The sequence below is a fragment of the Heterodontus francisci genome, chromosome 34 (genome assembly GCF_036365525.1).
Source record: "Heterodontus francisci isolate sHetFra1 chromosome 34, sHetFra1.hap1, whole genome shotgun sequence".
Lineage (NCBI taxonomy): Eukaryota > Metazoa > Chordata > Chondrichthyes > Heterodontiformes > Heterodontidae > Heterodontus > Heterodontus francisci.
This window is the reverse complement of record NC_090404.1, coordinates 985879-1008684: the sequence shown is the minus strand read 5'-3', so window position 1 is coordinate 1008684 and position 22806 is coordinate 985879. Positions and strand designations below refer to the sequence as shown.

The 22806-nt window shown below is 53.5% G+C and overlaps 1 protein-coding gene across 2 annotated transcripts in view; it reads left to right on the top strand.

Annotated features, from left to right (window-relative positions):
* The first annotated feature begins 2620 nt into the window (after positions 1-2620).
* LOC137348905 (protein mono-ADP-ribosyltransferase PARP14-like) overlaps positions 2621-22806 on the top strand; it is a 151620-nt gene continuing 131434 nt past the window's right edge. Inside the window, exons 1-2 of one of the 2 annotated variants that reach the window (XM_068014136.1) lie at positions 2621-3257; positions 15243-15358. In XM_068014136.1, the coding sequence (XP_067870237.1) occupies positions 3089-3257; positions 15243-15358 (285 nt within the window). In that variant the 5' untranslated portion in view covers positions 2621-3088. The remainder of the gene's footprint in view (positions 3258-15242; positions 15359-22806) is intronic. The other variant, XM_068014135.1, reaches the window with a different exon arrangement.

Here is a 22806-nt window from a genome sequence, read left to right as displayed (position 1 = left end):
GAGTGTGGTGGAGGCAGGTTCAGTGTGTGTTTTGGATCTGGAATGCACTGTCTGAGACTGTGGTGGAGGCAGGTTCAGTGAGTGTTTAGGATCGGGAATGTACTGTCTGAGAGTGTGGTGGAGGCAGGTTCAGTGTGTGTTTAGGATCTGGAATGTACTGTCTGAGAGTGTGGTGGAGGCAGGTTCAGTGTGTGTTTAGGATCTGGAATGCACTGTCTGAGAGTGCGGTGGAGGCAGGTTCAGTGAGTGTTTAGGATCTGGAATGTACTGTCTGAGAGTGTGGTGGAGGCAGGTTCAGTGTGTGTTTAGGATCTGGAATGTACTGTCTGAGAGTGTGGTGGAGGCAGGTTCAGTGTGTGTTTAGGATCTGGAATGCACTGTCTGAGAGTGCGGTGGAGGCAGGTTCAGTGAGTGTTTAGGATCTGGAATGTACTGTCTGAGAGTGTGGTGGAGGCAAGTTCAGCGTGTGTTTAGGATCTGGAATGCACTGTCTGAGAGTGCGGTGGAAGCAGGTTCAGTGAGTGTTTAGGATCTGGAATGCACTGTCTGAGGGTGTGGTGGAGGCAGGTTCAGTGAGTGTTTAGGATCTGGAATGCACTGTCTGTGAGTGCGGTGGAGGCAGGTTCAGTGAGTGTTTAGGATCTGGAATGCACTATCTGAGAGTGTGGTGGAGGCAGGTTCAGTGTGTGTTTAGGATCTGGAATGCACTGTCTCAGATTGTGGTGGAGGCAGGTTCAGTGTGTGTTTAGGATCTGGAATGTACTGTCTGAAAGTGTGGTGGAGGCAGGTTCAGTGAGTGTTTAGGATCTGGAATGCACTGTCTGAGTGTGTGGTGGAGGCAGGTTCAGTGTGTGTTTCGGATCTGGAATGTACTGTCTGAGTGTGTGGTGGAGGCAGGTTCAGTGTGTGTTTCGGATCTGGAATGTACTGTCTGAGTGTGTGGTGGAGGCAGGTTCAGTGTGTGTTTAGGATCTGGAATGTACTGTCTGAGAGTGTGGTGGAGGCAGGTTCAGTGTGTGTTTAGGATCTGGAATGTACTGTCTGAGAGTGTGGTGGAGGCAGGTTCTGTGTGTGTTTAGGATCTGGAATGTACTGTCTGAGAGTGTGGTGGAGGCAGGTTCAGTGTGTGTTTAGCATCTGGAATGCACTGTCTGAGAGTGTGGTGGAGGCAGGTTCTGTGTGTGTTTAGGATCTGGAATGTACTGTCTGAGAGTGTGGTGGAGGCAGGTTCAGTGTGTGTTTAGGATCTGGAATGTACTGTCTGAGAGTGTGGTGGAGGCAGGTTCTGTGTGTGTTTAGGATCTGGAATGTACTGTCTGAGAGTGTGGTGGAGGCAGGTTCCGTGTGTGTTTAGGATCTGGAATGTACTGTCTGAGAGTGTGGTGGAGGCAGGTTCAGTGTGTGTTTAGGATCTGGAATGTACTGTCTGAGAGTGTGGTGGAGGCAGGTTCTGTGTGTGTTTAGGATCTGGAATGTACTGTCTGAGAGTGTGGTGGAGGCAGGTTCAGTGTGTGTTTAGGATCTGGAATGCACTGTCTGAGAGTGTGGTGGGGGCAGGTTCAGTGTGTGTTTAGGATCTGGAATGCTCTGTCTGAGAGTGTGGTGGAGGCAGGTTCACTGAGTGTTTAGGATCTGGAATGCACTGTCTGAGACTGTGGTGGAGGCAGGTTCAGTGTGTGTTTAGGATCTGGAATGCACTGTCTGAGAGTGTGGTGGAGGCAGGTTCAGTGTGTGTTTAGGATCTGGAATGCACTGTCTGAGAGTGTGGTGGAGGCAGGTTCAGTGTGTGTTTAGGATCTGGAATGCACTGTCTGAGAGTGTGGTGGAGGCAGGTTCACTGAGTGTTTAGGATCTGGAATGCACTTTCTGAGACTGTGGTGGAGGCAGGTTCAGTGTGTGTTTAGGATCTGGAATGCACTGTCTGAGAGTGTGGTGGAGGCAGGTTCACTGAGTGTTTAGGATCTGGAATGCACTGTCTGAGACTGTGGTGGAGGCAGGTTCAGTGTGTGTTTAGGATCTGGAATGCACTGTCTGAGAGTGTGGTGGAGGCAGGTTCAGTGTGTGTTTAGGATCTGGAATGCACTGTCTGAGAGTGTGGTGGAGGCAGGTTCAGTGTGTGTTTAGGATCTGGAATGCACTGTCTGAGAGTGTGGTGGAGGCAGGTTCAGTGTGTGTTTAGGATCTGGAATGCACTGTCTGAGAGTGTGGTGGAGGCAGGTTCACTGAGTGTTTAGGATCTGGAATGTACTGTCTGAGAATGTGGTGGAGGCAGGTTCAGTGAAAGATATTCAATTGGGAATTAAACATATCTGAAAAGGAAGAACGTGCAGGGTTACCGGGAGAAGGCAGGGGAATGGCACTCGCTGAATTGTTCTTTCTGAAAGCCTGTGTGGGCACGATGGGCCGAATGGCCCCCTTCTGCTCTGTAACAATTCTGTGATTGTTCCTAAAAGCAAGAGTCGGGTGTGGTCATGGGGGAGGGTGGGGGGCGGGGGGGGGGGGGTTGGCGTTTCATGTTGAAAAAGCAAGCTGGAGCTAAAACACTTGTAGTTTATGCTTTTGCCAGTCAGAAGCTAAAGGTTGAAAGTGAGAGGCGTGTCTTTGAGAGGGAGGGGGCGTGTCAGATATTTAAAATTCACAGTTTGCAAGAATGAGGATGGACGAGTGAGTGAGGGAGTGATGGAGTGAGTGAGTGATGGAGTGAGTGAGGGGAGGGGAGAAAGTAGTTTTCCTGTTTGCTGACTGTTTGGGTTTGACTCCCTGACCTGCCCTTGCAGAAACCCTGCCTTCCCCAAGAGCCCAGGGACAGGTTCTGAAGGGGCACAGACTTGCCAGGGGGAAATTTGGTCAAATTGTTTCAAACAGCCGGAGTCTGCCAGAGTGGTAGTGGAGGGGGGAGGGGGTCCTCCCAACTCTGTCCCATCAAGAGTTCCCATCCTACCCCTCCAAGGGATGCCTCTTCCTGCTGTTTGAGGAGGTGAGTGAAGGTGTGCTTTGAAGGAAGGAAGGGAAAGTGCCTGTAGAGAGAGGGAGAGAGACCCAAGAAGTTTGAAAAGCAGGGTGGAGGGAAGGGAAGGGAAGCTCCAGGATGAGCCAGGGACCCTTCCCCATTCTGGTGGAGGTTTCAGCAGCGAGTGAGGGGCTGGAGAAGAGCCTGCGGAGATATTTCAGTATTCGGAGGAAGTCTGGCGGAGGAGAATGCCAAGTGAACCAGTTAACCGAGACCACCTTCAGAGTGTATTTCCAGGAGAGGCAAGGTAAGGTCATCCCTCACCCTCTGACTTCTGTGCACTACTGGGGTGGGGTGGGGGGGTGGGGGTCGGTCTGCTCGCACGAAGCAGTGCGAGTTTAAAATCACCCTTTTATTCAACAGCAAATCGAAAGTAAATGGGTGCCAGCCCTTTTTGTTTCTCGGAAACTGCTTTCGTTTTTGCACTTTAGCTGGAAAGTGAAAGTAAAGGACTGCTCAGTGTTTGTGTCGCCAGAGGCTGCAGCCACTTTAATCCAGCACAGAGGGAGCGCTGCACTGTCGGAGGTGCCGACTTGGGGAATGGTCGGTTGGGGGGACTTTCCCCCTCCCCACTCTGTCCTGGGCCCAGTATTGATCTCTCAACCCAGCCTCAGTGGTTTTAAAAATCAAATGACATCATCATGGCTGTTTGTGGGATCTTGCTGTGCAGCATTTGGGCTGCTTTACAAATTGCTGCATCAGAGACGTGCTGAGTTGTGGAGGGCGCTGGTTAAATAACTGCACGTTGTCCTCTTTCTGAAATACAACGTGCCTTTCCCTCCACGAAAACGCCAGGATGAATTCTGATCGCCCAGGCTCAGGGGCACGAAGAGCCGTGAGGGACCTCAGTAAGGAACAGTAGAAAGTGTAGGCCAGGTGAGCCCCACGTACCTGCCCCGCCATTCAGTACCATCATGCCTGATCATCCACGTCAATGCCTTTTTCCCACACTATCTTCTTATCTCCTTATGTCATTGACATTTAGAAATCTGTCAATCTCTGCTTTAAGCCTTCCTTCAATCATAAGGTCAGAAGTGGGGATGTTCGCTGATGATTGCACAATGTTCAGCACCATTCGCGACTCCTCAGATACTGAAGCAGTCCGTGTAGAAATGCAGCAAGACCTGGACAATATCCAGGCTTGGGCTGATAAGTGGCAAGTAACATTCGCGCCACACAAGTACCAGGCAATGACCATCTCCAACAAGAGAGAATCTAACCATCTCCCCTTGATATTCAACGGCGTTACCATCGCTGAATCCCCCACTATCAACATCCTAGGGGCCACCATTGACCAGAAACTGAACTGGAGTAGCCATATAAATACTGTGGCTACAAGAGCAGGTCAGAGGCTAGGAATCCTGAGGCGAGTAACTCACTTCCTGACTCCCCAAAGCCTGTCCACCATCTACAAGGCACAAGTCAAGAGTGTGATGGAATACTCTCCACTTGCCTGGATGGGTGCAGCTCCAACAACACTCAAGATGCTCGACACCATCCAGGACAAAGCAGCCCGCTTGATTGGCACCCCATCTACAACCATTCACTCCCTCCACCACTGACGCACAGTGGCAGCAGTGTGTACCATCTACAAGATGCACTGCAGCAATGCACCAAGACTCCTTAGACAGCACCTTCCAAACCTGCAACCTCTACCAACTAGAAGGACAAGGGCAGCAAATACATGGGCACACCGCCACCTGCAAGTTCCCCTCCAAGCCGTACACCATCCTGACTTGGAACTATATCGCCGTTCCTTCACTGTCACTGAGTCAAAATCCTGGAACTCCCTTCCAAACAGCACTGTGGGTACACCTACCCCACATGGACTGCAGTGGTTCAAGAAGGCAGCTCACCACCACCTTCTCAAGGGCAATTAGGAATGGGTAATAAATGCTGGCCTGGCCAGTGACACCCATAGTCCATGAATGAATTTTTAAAAACTCAATGACTGAGCTTCCACAGCCCTCTGGGGTAGAGAATTCCAAAGATTCACAACCCTCTGAGTAAAGACATTTCTCCTCATCTCAGTCCTAAATGGCTTCCCCCTTATTTTGAAATTGTGTCCCCTGGTTCTAGACTCCCCAACCAGGGTATACATCTTACCTGCATCTACCCTGTCTATCCCTGTAAGAATTTTGTAAGTTTCAATGAGATCACCTCTCATTCTTCGAAACTCAAGAGAATACAGGCCCAGTTTCCCCAATCTCTCTCCATAAGACAATCCCACCATCCCGGGAACAAGTCTGGTGAACCTTCGTTGCACTCCCTCTATGGCAATAATATCCTTCCTAAGGTAAGGGGACCAAAACTGCACACACTACTCCAGGTGCGGTCTAACCAAGGTTCTATACAAGTTCTCATCGCCTCACACCAAACAAAATTCACAAAAAAAACTACACGAAGCCAAGAACGCAGATGTGTGAACATATGCAGTATGTAGAATAGGAAAAACCGTGAACACAAACCAAGTCAGCCTGCGATTCGCTGCATGACAATGGTTGGAATAAGAGAAGTGTGAAAAAACATTGCATTTCTATAGTGCCTTTCACAGCCTGGGAACATTGTACAGCCAGTGAAGGATGTTGCAGCTGTAGTTACATGCTCTGATGTAGCAAACGTGGCAGGCAATCTACGCACAGCAAGATCCCATCACCTGCAATGTGATAATCAAATAAACACTTTCAGTGCTGTTGGTTGGATAAATACTGCACTGTCAGAGGGTCAGACAGTGAGGCACTCCCTCAGTACTGACCCTCCAACAGTGCATCACTCCCTCAGTACTGACCCTCCAACAGTGCAGCACTCCCTCAGTACTGACCCTCTGACAGTGAGGAACTCCCTCAGTACCGACCCTCTGACAGTGAGGCACTCCCTCAGTACTGACCCTCTGACAGTGAGGCACTCCCTCAGTACTGACCCTCTGACAGTGCAGCACTCCCTCAGTACTGACCCTCCGACAGTGCAGCACTCCCTCAGTACTGACCCTCTGACAGTGTGGCACTCCCTCAGTACTGACCCTTTGACAGTGAGGCACTCCTTCAGTACTGACCCTCCGACAGCGCGGCACTCCCTCCGACAGTGCGGCACTCCGTCAGTACTGACCCTCCGACAATGAGGCACTCCCTCAGTACTGACCCTCTGACAGTGAGGCACTCCCTCAGTACTGACCCTCCAACAGTGCAGCACTCCCTCAGTACTGACCCTCTGACAGTGAGGAACTCCCTCAGTACTGACCCTCTGACAGTGAGGCACTCCCTCAGTACTGACCCTCTGACAGTGAGGCACTCCCTCAGTACTGACCCTCCGACAGTGCAGCACTCCCTCAGTACTGACCCTCCGACAGTGCAGCATTCCCTCAGTACTGACCCTCTGACAGTGTGGCACTCCCTCAGTACTGACCCTCTGACAGTGAGGCACTCCTTCAGTACTGACCCTCCGACAGTGCGGCACTCCCTCCGACAGTGCGGCACTCCGTCAGTACTGACCCTCCGACAATGAGGCACTCCCTCAGTACTGACCCTCTGACAGTGAGGCACTCCCTCAGTATTGACCCTCTGACAGTGAGGCACTCCCTCAATACTGACCCTCTGACAGTGAGGCACTCCTTCAGGACTGACCCTCTGACAGTGCGGCACTCCTTCAGTACTGACCCTCTGACAGTGAGGCACTCCCTCAGTACTGACCCTCCGACAGTGTGGCACTCCCTCAGTACTGACCCTCCGACAGTGAGGCACTCCCTCAGTACTGACCCTCTGACAGTGAGGCACTCCCTCAGTACTGACCCTCTGACAGTGAGGCACTCCTTCAGGACTGACCCTCTGACAGTGCGGCACTCCTTCAGTACTGACCCTCTGACAGTGAGGCACTCCCTCAGTACTGACCCTCCGACAGTGCGGCACTCCCTCAGTACTGACCCTCCGACATGAGGCACTCCGTCAGTACTGACCCTCTGACAGTGAGGCACTCCCTCAGTACTGACCCTCTGACAGTGCGGCACTCCTTCAGTACTGACCCTCTGACAGTGCGGCACTCCTTCAGTACTGACTCTCTGACAGTGAGGCACTCCCTCAGTACTGACCCTCCGACAGTGCGGCACTCCCTCAGTACTGACCCTCCGACAGTGCAAGTTCCTCTCTGCACCAGGAGTGGGGACATCACTAACCGTGCCACTGACTGCACCTTTTTCCCTTCCTAACTCTCATGTTAACTGCTATTGTGAATGGCTCTCTCTTCTCAGGTACTGTTTCTCCTCCAAATCTGCCATCATCACCCTTTCCTCAAAAAGGATCCTTCGATTCTACTGTCCTTGCAAACTACCCGCCCGTCTCTAACATCCCTTTCCTCTCCGCAGTTCTTCCCTTGAATCTTCAATCCTTATAACCAACCGCTCCATCTCTAACCTCCCTTTCCTCTCCGCAGTTCTTCCCTTGAATCTTCAATCCTTATAACTACCGCTCCATCCCTAACCTCCCTTTCCTCTCCGCAGTTCTTCTCTTGAATCTTCAATCCTTATAACTACCGCTCCATCTCTAACCTCCCTTTCCTCTCCACAGTTCTTCCCTTGAATCTTCAATCCTTATAACTACCGCTCCATCTCTAACCTCCCTTTCCTCTCCACAGATCTTCCCTTGAATCTTCATTCCTTATAACTACCCTCCCATCTCTAATCTCCCTTTCCTCTCCGCAGTTCTTCCCTTTAATCTTCAATCCTTATAACTACCGCTCCATCTCTAACCTCCCTTTCCTCTCCACTGTTCTTCCCTTGAATCTTCAATCCTTATAACTACCCTCTCATCTCTAACCTCCCTTTCCTCTCCACAGATCTTCCCTTGAATTTTCATTCCTTATAACTACCCTCCCATCTCTAACCTCCCTTTCCTCTCCACTGTTCTTCCCTTGAATCTTCAATCCTTATAACTACCCTCTCATCGCTAACCTCCCTTTCCTCTCCACAGTTCTTCCCTTGAATCTTCATTCCTTATAACTACCCTCCCATCTCTAACATCCCTTTCCTCTCCACAGTTCTTCCCTTGAATCTTCAATCCTTATAACTACCGCTCCATCTCTAACCTCCCTTTCCTCTCCACAGATCTTCCCTTGAATCTTCATTCCTTATAACTACCCTCCCATCTCTAACATCCCTTTCCTCTCCACAGTTCTTCCCTTGAATCTTCAATCCTTATAACTACCCTCCCATCTCTATTCTCCCTTTCCTCTCCGCAGTTCTTCCCTTGAATCTTCAATACTTATAACTACCGCTCCATCTCTAACCTCCCTTTCCTCTCCACAGTTCTTCCCTTGAAACTTCAATCCTTATAACTACCGCTCCATCTCTAACCTCCCTTTCCTCTCCGCAGTTCTTCCCTTGAATCTTCAATCCTTATCACTACCGCTCCATCTCTAACCTCCCTTTCCTCTCCGCAGTTCTTCTCTTGAATCTTCAATCCTTATAACTACCGCTCCATCTCTAACCTCCCTTTCCTCTCCGCAGTTCTTCCCTTGAATCTTCAATCCTTATCACTACTGCTCCATCTCTAACCTCCCTTTCCTCTCCGCAGTTCTTCCCTTGAATCTTCAATCCTTATAACTACCGCTCCATCTCTAACCTCCCTTTCCTCTCCACAGTTCTTCCCTTGAATCTTCAATCCTTATAACTACCGCTCCATCTCTAACCTCCCTTTCCTCTCCACAGATCTTCCCTTGAATCTTCATTCCTTATAACTACCCTCCCATCTCTAATCTCCCTTTCCTCTCCGCAGTTCTTCCCTTTAATCTTCAATCCTTATAACTACCGCTCCATCTCTAACCTCCCTTTCCTCTCCACTGTTCTTCCCTTGAATCTTCAATCCTTATAACTACCCTCTCATCTCTAACCTCCCTTTCCTTTCCACAGATCTTCCCTTGAATTTTCATTCCTTATAACTACCCTCCCATCTCTAACCTCCCTTTCCTCTCCACTGTTCTTCCCTTGAATCTTCAATCCTTATAACTACCCTCTCATCTCTAACCTCCCTTTCCTCTCCACAGATCTTCCCTTGAATTTTCATTCCTTATAACTACCCTCCCATCTCTAACCTCCCTTTCCTCTCCACAGTTCTTCCCTTGAATCTTCAATCCTTATAACTACCGCTCCATCTCTAACCTCCCTTTCCTCTCCGCAGTTCTTCTCTTGAATCTTCAATCCTTATAACTAAGACTCCATCTCTAACCTCCCTTTCCTCCCCGCAGTTCTCCTCTTGAATCTTCAATCCTTATAACTACGCTCCATCTCTAACCTCCCTTTCCTCTCCGCAGTTCTTCCCTTGAATCTTCAATCCTTATAACTACCGCTCCATCTCTAACCTCCCTTTCCTCTCTACAGTTCTTCCCTTGAATCTTCAATCCTTATAACTACCGCTCCATCTCTAACCTCCCTTTCCTCTCCGCAGTTCTTCCCTTGAATCTTCAATCCTTATCACTACCCTCCCATCTCTAACCTCGCTTTCCTCTCCACAGTTCTTCCCTTGAATCTTCAATCCTTATAACTACCCTCTCATCGCTAACCTCCCTTTCCTCTCCACAGTTCTTCCCTTGAATCTTTAATCCTTATAACTACCGCTCCATCTCTAACCTCCCTTTCCTCTCCACAGATCTTCCCTTGAATCTTCATTCCTTATAACTACCCTCCCATCTCTAACCTCGCTTTCCTCTCCACAGTTCTTCCCTTGAATCTTCAATCCTTATAACTACCCTCTCATCGCTAACCTCCCTTTCCTCTCCACAGTTCTTCCCTTGAATCTTCAATCCTTATAACTACCGCTCCATCCCTAACCTCCCTTTCCTCTCCGCAGTTCTTCTCTTGAATCTTCAATCCTTATAACTACTGCTCCATCTCTAACCTCCCTTTCCTCTCCGCAGTTCTTCCCTTGAATCTTCAATCCTTATCACTACTGCTCCATCTCTAACCTCACTTTCCTCTCCACAGTTCTTCCCTTGAATCTTCAATCCTTATATCTACCGCTCCATCTCTAACCTCCCTTTCCTCTCTACAGTTCTTCCCTTGAATCTTCAATCCATATATCTACCCTCCCATCTCTAACCTCCCTTTCCTCTCCACAGTTCTTCCCTTGAATCTTCAATCCTTATACCTACCCTACCATCTCTAACCTCCCTTTCCTCTCCACAGTTCTTGAACATGTTGTCTCCTCCGAAATCCATTCCCATCTTTCCCAGAACTCCATGTTTCCAATCAGGTTTCTGTCCCTACCACAGTACTGAAGTAACTCTGATCAAAGTCACAAATAACATCTATGTGACTGTGACAAAGTTAACCATTCTCTCCTTGTCCTTCTCCAACAGTCTTTGACACTGTTGACCAAACCATCCTCCTCCCACACCTCTCCACTATCGTCCAGCTGGGTGGGACTGTTCTCACCTGTTTCCATTCTTAACTATCCAATCATAGACTGAGAATCTCCTCCTGCTCCCTCTCCGTTACCTCTGGTGTCCCTCAAGGATCTATTCTTAGGCCCCTCCTATTTCTCATCTACATGCTGCCCCTCGACGACATCATCCAAAAGCACTGCGTTAGTTTTCACATGGACACTGACAACACTCAGCTCTACCTCACCACCACCTCCCTCGACCCTTCCACTGTTACTAAATTATCAGACTGCTTATCCCACATCCCATACTGGATGAGCAAAAATTTCCTCTGAATATTGGGAAGACTGAAGTCGTTGTTTTTGGTCCCTGCTCCAAACTCCGTTCCCTCACTACTGAATCCATCCCTCTCCCTGGCAACTGTCCTGAGGCTGAACTGTACTGTTCACAATGCTGGAATTATATTTGACCAGGAGATCAGCGTCCGACCTCACATTGGTGCCATCACTAAGGCTGCCATTTTCCACCTCTGTAAAATCAAGCAACTTCGCCCCTGTCTCAGCTCATCGGCTGCTGAAACTCTCATTCATGCCCTCATTACCTCTTAACTTGACTATTCCAACACACTGCTGGCTGCTCTTCCAAATTCTACCCTCCGTAAAGTTAAGGTTATTAAAAATCTGCTGCCCGTTTCCCAACTTGTACCAAATCCTTTTCACCCAGCAGTGCTGTACTCATTAGCGCCTGGATTTTACACTTCTCACCCTTGTTTTGAAATGCCTCCAGGGACTTGCCCCTCCCTATCGCTGTAACCTCCTCCAGCCCATACACCCCTCCCTATCTCTGTAACCTCCTCCAGCCCCTACACCCCTCCCTATCTCTGTAACCTTCTCAAGCCCCTCCACCCCTCCCTATCTCTGTAACCTCCTCCAGCGCCTACACCCCTCCCTATCTCTGTAACCTTCTCAAGCCCCTACACCCCTCCCTATCTCTGTAATCTCCTCCAGCGCCTACACCCCTCCCTATCTCTGTAACCTCCTCCAGCGCCTACACCCCTCCCTATCTCTGTAACCTCCTCCAGCGCCTACACCCCTCCCTATCTCTGTAACCTCCTCCAGCCCCTACACCACTCCCTATCTCTGTAACCTCCTCCAGCCCCTACACCCCTCCCTATCTCTGTAACCTCCTCCAGCCCCTACACCACTCCCTATCTCTGTAACCTCCTCCAGCCCCTACACCCCTCCCTATCTCTGTAACCTTCTCCAGCCCCTACACCCCTCCCTATCTCTGTAACCTCCTCCAGTCCCTACACCCCTCCCTATCTCTGTAACCTCCTCCAGCCCCTACAACCCTCCCTATCACTGTAACTTCCTCCAGCCCCTACACCCCTCCCTATCTCCGTAACCTCCTCCAGCCCCTACACCCCTCCCTATCTCTGTAACCTTCTCAAGCCCCTACACCCCTCCCTATCTCTGTCACCTCCTCCAGCGCCTACACCCCTCCCTATCTCTGTAACCTCCTCCAGCGCCCACACCCCTCCCTATCTCTGTAACCTCCTCCAGCCCCTACACCACTCCCTATCTCTGTAACCTCCTCCAGCCCCTACACCACTCCCTATCTCTGTAACCTCCTCCAGCCCCTACACCCCTCCCTATCTCTGTAACCTTCTCCAGCCCCTACACCCCTCCCTATCTCTGTAACCTTCTCAAGCCCCTACACCCCTCCCTATCTCTGTAACCTCCTCCAGCGCCTACACCCCTCCCTATCTCTGTAACCTCCTCCAGCGCCTACACCCCTCCCTATCTCTGTAACCTCCTCCAGCGCCTACACCACTCCCTATCTCTGTAACCTCCTCCAGCCCCTACACCCCTCCCTATCTCTGTAACCTCCTCCAGCCCCTACACCACTCCCTATCTCTGTAACCTCCTCCAGCCCCTACACCCCTCCCTATCTCTGTAACCTTCTCCAGCCCCTACACCCCTCCCTATCTCTGTAACCTCCTCCAGTCCCTACACCCCTCCCTATCTCTGTAACCTCCTCCAGCCCCTACAACCCTCCCTATCACTGTAACTTCCTCCAGCCCCTACACCCCTCCCTATCTCTGTAACCTTCTCAAGCCCCTACACCCCTCCCTATCTCTGTAACCTCCTCCAGCGCCCACACCCCTCCCTATCTCTGTAACCTCCTCCAGCCCCTACACCACTCCCTATCTCTGTAACCTCCTCCAGCCCCTACACCACTCCCTATCTCTGTAACCTCCTCCAGCCCCTACACCCCTCCCTATCTCTGTAACCTTCTCCAGCCCCTACACCCCTCCCTATCTCTGTAACCTCCTCCAGCCCCTACAACCCTCCCTATCACTGTAACTTCCTCCAGCCCCTACACACCTCCCTTTCTCCGTAACCTCCTCCAGCCCCTACACCCCTCCCTATCTCTGTAACCTCCTCCAGCCCCTACACCCCTTCCTATCGCTGTAACCTCCTCCAGCCCCTACACCCCTCCCTATCTCTGTAACCTCCTCCAGCCCCTACACCATTTCCTATCACTGTAACCTCCTCCAGCCCCTACACCCCTTCCTGTCTCTGTAACCTCCTCCAGCCCCTACACCACTTCCTATCACTGTAACCTCCTCCAGCCCCTACACCCCTTCCTATCGCTGTAACCTCCTCCAGCCCCTACAACCCTCCCTATCTCTGTAATCTCCTCCAGCCCCTACACCCCTCCCTATCTCTGTAACCTCCTCCAGTCCCTACACCCCTCCCTATCTCTGTAACCTCCTCCCTATCACTGTAACTTCCTCCAGCCCCTACACCCCTCCCTATCTCCGTAACCTCTTCCAGCCCCTACACCCCTCCCTATCTCTGTAACCTTCTCAAGCCCCTACACCCCTCCCTATCTCTGTAACCTCCTCCAGCGCCTACACCCCTCCCTATCTCTGTAACCTCCTCCAGCGCCCACACCCCTCCCTATCTCTGTAACCTCCTCCAGCCCCCACACCACTCCCTATCTCTGTAACCTCCTCCAGCCCCTACACCCCTCCCTATCTCTGTAACCTCCTCCAGCCCCTACACCACTCCCTATCTCTGTAACCTCCTCCAGCCCCTACACCCCTCCCTATCTCTGTAACCTTCTCCAGCCCCTACACCCCTCCCTATCTCTGTAACCTCCTCCAGTCCCTACACCCCTCCCTATCTCTGTAACCTCCTCCAGCCCCTACAACCCTCCCTATCACTGTAACGTCCTCCAGCCCCTACACCCCTCCCTATCTCCGTAACCTCCTCCAGCCCCTACACCCCTCCCTATCTCTGTAACCTCCTCCAGCCCCTACACCCCTCCCTATCTCCGTAACCTCCTCCAGCCCCTACACCCCTCCCTATCTCTGTAACCTCCTCCAGCCCCTACACCCCTTCCTATCGCTGTAACCTCCTCCAGCCCCTACACCCCTCCCTATCTCTGTAACCTCCTCCAGTCCCTACACCCCTCCCTATCTCTGTAACCTCCTCCAGCCCCTACAACCCTCCCTATCACTGTAACGTCCTCCAGCCCCTACACCCCTCCCTATCTCCGTAACCTCCTCCAGCCCCTACACCCCTCCCTATCTCTGTAACCTCCTCCAGCCCCTACACCCCTTCCTATCTCTGTAACCTCCTCCAGCCCCTACACCACTTCCTATCACTGTAACCTCCTCCAGCCCCTACAACCCTCCCTATCTCTGTAATCTCCTCCAGCCCCTACACCCCTCCCTATCTCTGTAACCTCCTCCAGCCCCTACACCACTTCCTATCTCTGTAATCTCCTCCAGCCCCTACAACCCTCCCTATCTCTGTAACCTCCTCCAGCCCCTACACCACTTCCTATCACTGTAACCTCCTCCAGCCCCTACACCCCTTCCTATCGCTGTAACCTCCTCCAGCCCCTACAACCCTCCCTATCTCTGTAATCTCCTCCAGCCCCTACACCCCTCCCTATCTCCGTAACCTCCTCCAGCCCCTACACCCCTTCCTATCGCTGTAACCTCCTCCAGCCCCTACAACCCTCCCTATCTCTGTAACCTCCTCCAACCCCCACACCCCTCTGTATCTCTGTAAATTCCTCAAGCCCCCACACGCCTCCTTATCTCTGTAACCTCCTCAAGCCCCTACACCCCTCCCTATCTCTGTAACCTCCTCCAGCCCCCACCACCCTCCGAGATCTCTGTCTCCACCAATTCCAGCCTGTTGCCCATCCCCCGATTCCCATCTCTCCACCATTGGTGGCCGTGCCTGGGCCCTAAGCTCTGGATTTCCCTCTCTGAACCTCTCCACCTCTCTCTTTTCTGTAAGCAGCTCCTTAAAACTGACCTATTTGACCGAGGGTTTGGTCACCCCCAGCCCTGCCCATCCTAATATCTCCTTGTGTGGCTCGGTGGCAAATATTATGCTCCCCTGAAGCCCCTTAGGATGTTATTAGTTAGTTAGAGATTCAGCACTGAAACAGGCCCTTCGGCCCACAGAGTCTGTGCCGACCATCAACCACCCATTTATACTAATCCTACACTAATTCCATATTCCTACCACATCCCCACCTGTCCCTATATTTCCCTACCACCTACCTATACTATGGGCAATTTATAATGGCCAATTAACCTATCAACCTGCAAGTCTTTGGCATGTGGGAGGAAGCCGGAGCACCCGGAGGAAACCCACGCAGACACAGGGAGAACTTGCAAACTCCACACAGGCAGTACCCAGAATTGAACCCGGGTCACTGGAGCTGTGAGGCTGCGGTGCTAACCACTGCGCCACTGTGCCACCCATATTCTGTTAAGGACATTATATAAATGCGAGTTGTTAGTGTTGACGTGCAATCATCTGTTTCACTCGTGAAGCACAACAAGGTGTCCTACAACGTGGGGATCATGTGGTGACAGTAAAATCCACTGACGTCAAGCTGAACATTCAAAGCATTGAAGATGGTGTTTCAGAGGATTCGCTGCAAACTCAGGTAAGGACACAGCAGGGGGAGGGGGAGGGCAGTGAGTGTATCCGGGTACAGTCACCCTGTACCCACGGGGAGGGCGGCGAGTGTATCCCGGTACAGTCACCCTGTACCCACGGGGAGGGCGGTGAGTGTATCCTGGTACAATCACTCTGTACCCACGGGGAGGGCGGTGAGTGTATCCGGGTACAGTCACTCTGTACCCAGGGGGAGAGTGGTGAGTGTATCCGGGTACAGTCACTCTGTACCCAGGGGGAGAGCGGTGAGTGTATCCGGGTACAGTCACCCTGTACCCACTGGGAGGGCGGTGAGTGTATCCGGGTACAGTCACCCTGTACCCACTGGGAGGGCGGTGAGTGTATCCGGGTACAGTCACTCTGTACCCACGGGCAGAGCGGTGAGTGTATCCGGGTACAGTCACTCTGTACCCACTGGGAGGGCGGTGAGTGCATCCGGGTACTGAGGGAGCGCCGCACTCTCGGAGGGTCAGTACTGAGGGAGTGCCGCACTGTTGGAGGGTCAGTACTGAGGGAGCGCCGCACTGTCGGAGGGTCAGTACTGAGGGAGCGCCGCACTGTCGGAGGGTCGGTACTGACGGAGTGCCGCACTGTCGGAGGGTCAGTACTGAGGGAGCGCCGCACTGTCTGAGGGTCGGTACTGAGGGAGTGCCGCACTGTTGGAGGGTCAGTACTGAGGGAGTGCCGCACTGTCGGAGGGTCAGTACTGAGGGAGTGCCGCACTGTTGGAGGGTCAGTACTGAGGGAGCGCCGCACTGTCGGGTTAGTACTGAGGGAGTGCCGCACCGTCGGAGGGTCAGTACTGAGGGAGTGCCGCACTGTCGGAGGGTCAGTACTGAGGGAGTGCCGCACTGTTGGAGGGTCAGTACTGAGGGAGTGCTGCACTGACAGAGGATCAATAGTGAAGGAGTGCTGTACTGTCAGAGGATCAGGACTGAGGAAGTTCCGCACTGTCAGAGGATCAGTAGTGAGGGAGTGCCGCACTGTCAGAGGATCAGTAGTGAGGGAGTGCAGCACTGACAGAGGATCAGTAGTGAAGGAGTGCTGTTCTGTCAGAGGATCAGGACTGAGGGAGTGCCGCACTGTCAGAGGATCAGTAGTGAGGGAGTGCTGTACTGTCAGAGGATCAGGACTGAGGGAGTGCCGCACTGTCAGAGGATCAGTAGTGAGGGAGTGCCGCACTGTCAGAGGATCAGTAGTGAGGGAGTGCCGCACTGTCGGAGATTCAGTACTGAGGGAGTGCCGCCCTGTCGGAGGATCAGTACTGAGGGAGTGCCGCACTGTCAGAGGATCAGTACTGAGGGAGTGCCGCACTGTCAGAGGATCAATAGTGAGGGAGTGCCGCACTGTCGGAGGATCAGTACTGAGGGAGTGCCGCACTGTCAGAGGATCAGTACTGAGGGAGTGCCGCACTGTCGGAGGATCAGTACTGAGGGAGTGTCGCACTGTCGGAGGATCAGTACTGAGGGAGCGCCGCACTGTCAGAGTATCAGTACTGAGGGAGTGCAGCACTGACAGAGGATCAGTAGTGAGGGAGTGCTGCACTGTCAGAGGATCAGTACTGAGGGAGTGCAGCACTGACAGAGGGTCAGTAGTGAGGGCGTGCTGCACTGTCAGAGGATCAGTACTGAGGGAGTGCCGCCCTGTCGGAGGATCAGTAGTGAGGGAGTGCCGCACTGTCAGAGGATCAGTACTGAGGGAGTGCCGCACTGTCAGAGGATCAATAGTGAGGGAGTGCCGCACTGTCGGAGGATCAGTACTGAGGGAGTGCCGCACTGTCAGAGGATCAGTACTGAGGGAGTGCAGCACTGACAGAGGATCAGTACTGAGGGCGTGTTGCACTGTCAGAGGATCAGGACTGAGGGAGTGCAGCACTGACAGAGGATCAGTAGTGAGGGCGTGCTGCACTGTCAGAGGATCAGTAGTGAGGGAGTCCTGCACTGTCAGAAGATCAGTAGTGAGGGAGTGCCGCACTGTCGGAGGATCAGTACTGAGGGAGTGCCGCCCTGTCGGAGGATCAGTACTGAGGGAGTGCAGCACTGACAGAGGATCAGTCGTGAAGGAGTGCTGTACTGTCAGAGGATCATGACTGAGGGAGTGCCGCACTGTCAGAGGATCAGTAGTGAGGGAGTGCCGCACTGTCAGAGGATCAGTAGTGAGGGAGTGCCGCACTGTCAGAGGATCAGTACTGAGGGAGTGCCGCACTGTCAGAGGATCAATAGTGAGGGAGTGCCGCACTGTCGGAGGATCAGTACTGAGGGAGTGCCGCACTGTCAGAGGATCAGTACTGAGGGAGTGCCGCACTGTCAGAGGATCAGTAGTGAGGTAGTGCCGCACTGTCGGAGGATCAGTACTGAGGGAGTGCTGCACTGACGGAGGATCATTACTGAGGGAGTGCCGCTCTGTCGGAGGATCAGTACTGAGGGAGTGTCGCACTGTCGGAGGATCAGTACTGAGGGAGTGCCGCACTGTCAGAGTATCAGTACTGAGGGAGTGCAGCACTGACAGAGGATCAGTCGTGAGGGAGTGCTGCACTGTCAGAGGATCAGTACTGAGAGAGTGCAGCACTGACAGAGGATCAGTAGTGAGGGCGTGCTGCACTGTCAGAGGATCAGTACTGAGGGAGTGCCGCACTGTCAGAGGATCAGTAGTGAGGGAGTGCCGCACTGTCGGAGGATCAGTACTGAGGGAGTGCCGCCCTGTCGGAGGATCAGCAGTGAGGGAGTGCCGCACTGTCAGAGGATCAGTACTGAGGGAGTGCCGCCCTGTCGCAGGATCAGTAGTGAGGGAGTGCCGCACTGTCAGAGGATCAATAGTGAGGGAGTGCCGCACTGTCGGAGGATCCGTACTGAGGGAGTGCCGCACTGTCAGAGTATCAGTACTGAGGGAGTGCAGCACTGACAGAGGATCAGTAGTGAGGGAGTGCTGCACTGTCAGAGGATCAGTACTGAGGGAGTGCAGCACTGACAGAGGATCAGTAGTGAGGGCGTGCTGCACTATCAGAGGATCAGTACTGAGGGAGTGCCGCACTGTCAGAGGATCAGTAGTGAGGGAGTGCCGCACTGTCGGAGGATCAGTACTGAGGGAGTGCCGCCCTGTCGGAGGATCAGTAGTGAGGGAGTGCTGCACTGTCAGAGGATCAGTACTGAGGGAGTGCCGCACTGTCAGAGGATCAATAGTGAGGGAGTGCCGCACTGTCGGAGGATCAGTACTGAGGGAGTGCCGCACTGTCATAGGATCAGTACTGAGGGAGTGCAGCACTGACAGAGGATCAGTACTGAGGGCGTGTTGCACTGTCAGAGGATCAGGACTGAGGGAGTGCCGCACTGTCAGAGGATCAGTACTGAGGGAGTGCCGCACTGTCGGAGGATCAGTACTGAGGGAGTGTCGCACTGTCGGAGGATCAGTACTGAGGGCGTGCCGCACTGTCAGAGTATCAGTACTGAGGGAGTGCAGCACTGACAGAGGATCAGTAGTGAGGGAGTGCAGCACTGACAGAGGATCAGTAGTGAGGGCGTGCTGCACTATCAGAGGATCAGTACTGAGGGAGTGCCGCACTTTCAGAGATTCAGTCGTGAGGGAGTGCCGCACTGTCGGAGGATCAGTACTGAGGGAGTGCCGCCCTGTCGGAGGAAAAGTAGTGAGGGAGTGCCGCACTGTCAGAGGATCAGTACTGAGGGAGTGCCGCCCTGTCGGAGGATCAGTAGTGAGGGAGTGCCGCACTGTCAGAGGATCAGTACTGAGGGAGTGCCGCACTGAGGATCAATAGTGAGGGAGTGCCGCACTGTCGGAGGATCAGTACTGAGGGAGTGCCGCACTGTCAGAGGATCAGTACTGAGGGGGTGCAGCACTGACAGAGGATCAGTACTGAGGGCGTGTTGCACTGTCAGAGGATCAGGACTGAGGGAGTGCAGCACTGACAGAGGATCAGTAGTGAGGGCGTGCTGCACTGTCAGAGGATCAGTAGTGAGGGAGTGCTGCACTGTCAGAGGATCAGTAGTGAGGGAGTGCCGCACTGTCGGAGGATCAGTACTGAGGGAGTGCCGCCCTGTCGGAGGATCAGTACTGAGGGAGTGCAGCACTGACAGAGGATCAGTCGTGAAGGAGTGCTGTACTGTCAGAGGATCAGGACTGAAGGAGTGCCGCACTGTCAGAGGATCAGTAGTGAGGGAGTGCCGCACTGTCGGAGGATCAGTACTGAGGGAGTGCCGCCCTGTCGGAGGATCAGTACTGAGGGAGTGCCGCACTGTCAGAGGATCAGTACTGAGGAAGTGCCGCACTGTCAGAGGATCAATAGTGAGGGAGTGCCGCACTGTCAGAGGATCAGTACTGAGGGAGTGCCGCACTGTCAGAGGATCAGTACTGAGGGAGTGCCGCACTGTCAGAGGATCAGTAGTGAGGTAGTGCCGCACTGTCGGAGGATCAGTAGTGAGGGAGTGCTGCACTGACGGAGGATCATTACTGAGGGAGTGCCGCACTGTCGGAGGATCAGTACTGAGGGAGTGTCGCACTGTCGGAAGATCAGTACTGAGGGAGTGCCGCACTGTCAGAGTATCAGTACTGAGGGAGTGCAGCACTGACAGAGGATCAGTCGTGAGGGAGTGCTGCACTGTCAGAGGATCAGTACTGAGGGAGTGCAGCACTGACAGAGGATCAGTAGTGACGGGCGTGCTGCACTGTCAGAGGATCAGTAGTGAGGGAGTGCCGCACTGTCAGAGGATCAGTACTGAGGGAGTGCCGCACTGTCAGAGGATCAGTAGTGAGGGAGTGCCGCACTGTCGGAGGATCAGTACTGAGGGAGTGCCGCCCTGTCGGAGGATCAGTACTGAGGGAGTCCTGCACTGTGGGAGGATCAGTACTGAGGGAGTGCCGCACTGTCGGAGGATTAGTACTGAGGGAGTGCCGCCCTGTCGGAGGATCAGTACTGAGGGAGTACTGCACTGTGGGAGGATCAGTACTGAGGGAGTGCCGCACTGTCAGAGTATCAGTACTGAGGGAGTGCAGCACTGACAGAGGATCAGTAGTGAGGGAGTGCTGCACTGTCAGAGGATCAGTACTGAGGGAGTGCAGCACTGACAGAGGATCAGTAGTGAGGGAGTGCCGCACTGTCAGAGGATCAGGAGTGAGGGAGTGCCGCACTGTCGGAGGATCAGTACTGAGGGAGTGCCGCCCTGTCGGAGGAAAAGTAGTGAGGGAGTGCCGCACTGTCAGAGGATCAGTACTGAGGGAGTGCCGCCCTGTCGGAGGATCAGTAGTGAGGGAGTGCCGCACTGTCAGAGGATCAGTACTGAGGGAGTGCCGCACTGTCAGAGGATCAATAGTGAGGGAGTGCCGCACTGTCGGAGGATCAGTACTGAGGGAGTGCCGCACTGTCAGAGGATCAGTACTGAGGGAGTGCAGCACTGACAGAGGATCAGTACTGAGGGCGTGTTGCACTGTCAGAGGATCAGGACTGAGGGAGTGCAGCACTGACAGAGGATCAGTAGTGAGGGCGTGCTGCACTGTCAGAGGATCAGTAGTGAGGGAGTGCTGCACTGTCAGAGGATCAGTACTGAGGGAGTGCAGCACTGACAGAGGATCAGTAGTGAAGGAGTGCTGTACTGTCAGAGGATCAGGACTGAGGGAGTGCCGCACTGTCAGAGGATCAGTAGTGAGGGAGTGCCGCACTGTCAGAGGATCAGTAGTGAGGGAGTGCCGCACTGTCGGAGGATCAGTACTGAGGGAGTGCCGCACTGTCAGAGGATCAGGACTGAGGGAGTGCAGCACTGACAGAGGATCAGTACTGAGGGAGTGCCGCACTGTCAGAGGATCAATAGTGAGGGAGTGCCGCACTGTCGGAGGATCAGTACTGAGGGAGTGCCGCACTGTCAGACGATCAGTACTGAGGGAGTGCCGCACTGTCAGAGGATCAGTAGTGAGGTAGTGCCGCACTGTCGGAGGATCAGGACTGAGGGAGTGCCTCCCTGTCGGAGGATCAGTACTGAGGGAGTGCCGCACTGTCAGAGGATCAGTACTGAGGGAGTGCCGCACTGTCAGAGGATCAATAGTGAGGGAGTGCCGCACTGTCGGAGGATCAGTACTGAGGGAGTGCCGCACTGTCAGAGGATCAGTACTGAGGGAGTGCCGCACTGTCAGAGGATCAGTAGTGAGGTAGTGCCGCACTGTCGGAGGATCAGGACTGAGGGAGTGCTGCACTGACGGAGGATCATTACTGAGGGAGTGCCGCACTGTCGGAAGATCAGTACTGAGGGAGTGTCGCACTGTCGGAGGATCAGTACTGAGGGAGTGCCGCACTGTCAGAGTATCAGTACTGAGGGAGTGCAGCACTGACAGAGGATCAGTCGTGAGGGAGTGCTGCACTGTCAGAGGATCAGTACTGAGAGAGTGCAGCACTGACAGAGGATCAGTAGTGAGGGCGTGCTGCACTGTCAGAGGATCAGTACTGAGGGAGTGCCGCACTGTCAGAGGATCAGTACTGAGGGAGTGCCGCACTGTCAGAGGATCAGTAGTGAGGGAGTGCCGCACTGTCGGAGGTTCAGTACTGAGGGAGTGCCGCCCTGTCGGAGGATCAGCAGTGAGGGAGTGCCGCACTGTCAGAGCATCAGTACTGAGGGAGTGCCGCCCTGTCGGAGGATCAGTAGTGAGGGAGTGCCGGACTGTCAGAGGATCAGTACTGAGGGAGTGCCGCACTGTCAGAGGATCAATAGTGAGGGAGTGCCGCACTGTCGGAGGATCAGTACTGAGGGAGTGCCGCACTGTCAGAGGATCAGTACTGAGGGAGTGCCGCACTGTCAGAGGATCAGTAGTGAGGGAGTGCCGCACTGTCGGAGGATCAGTACTGAGGGAGTGCCGCCCTGTCGGAGGATCAGTACTGAGGGAGTGCCGCACTGTCAGAGGATCAGTACTGAGGGAGTGCCGCCCTGTCAGAGGATCAGTAGTGAGGGAGTGCCGCACTGTTGGAGGATCAGTACTGAGGGAGTGCCGCTCTGTTGGAGGATCAGTACTGAGGGAATGCCGCACTGTCGGAGGATCAGTACTGAGGGAGTGCCGCACTGTCGGAGGATCAGTACTGAGGGAGTGCCGCCCTGTCGGAGGATCAGTACTGAGGGAGTACTGCACTGTGGGAGGATCAGTACTGAGGGAGTGCCGCACTGTCGGAGGATCAGTACTGAGGGAATGCCGCACTGTCGGAGGATCAGTACTGAGGGAGTGCCGCACTGTTGGAGGATCAGTACTGAGGGAGTGCCGCACTGTTGGAGGATCAGTACTGAGGGAATGCCGCACTGTCGGAGGATCAGTACTGAGGGAGTGCCGCATTGTTGGAGGATCAGTACTGAGGGAGTGCCGCACTGTTGGAGGATCAGTACTGAGGGAGTACTGCACTGTTGGTAGTGCTGTTTCCCCACTGAGTGATTGAACTGAGGACCTGTTGGAAAT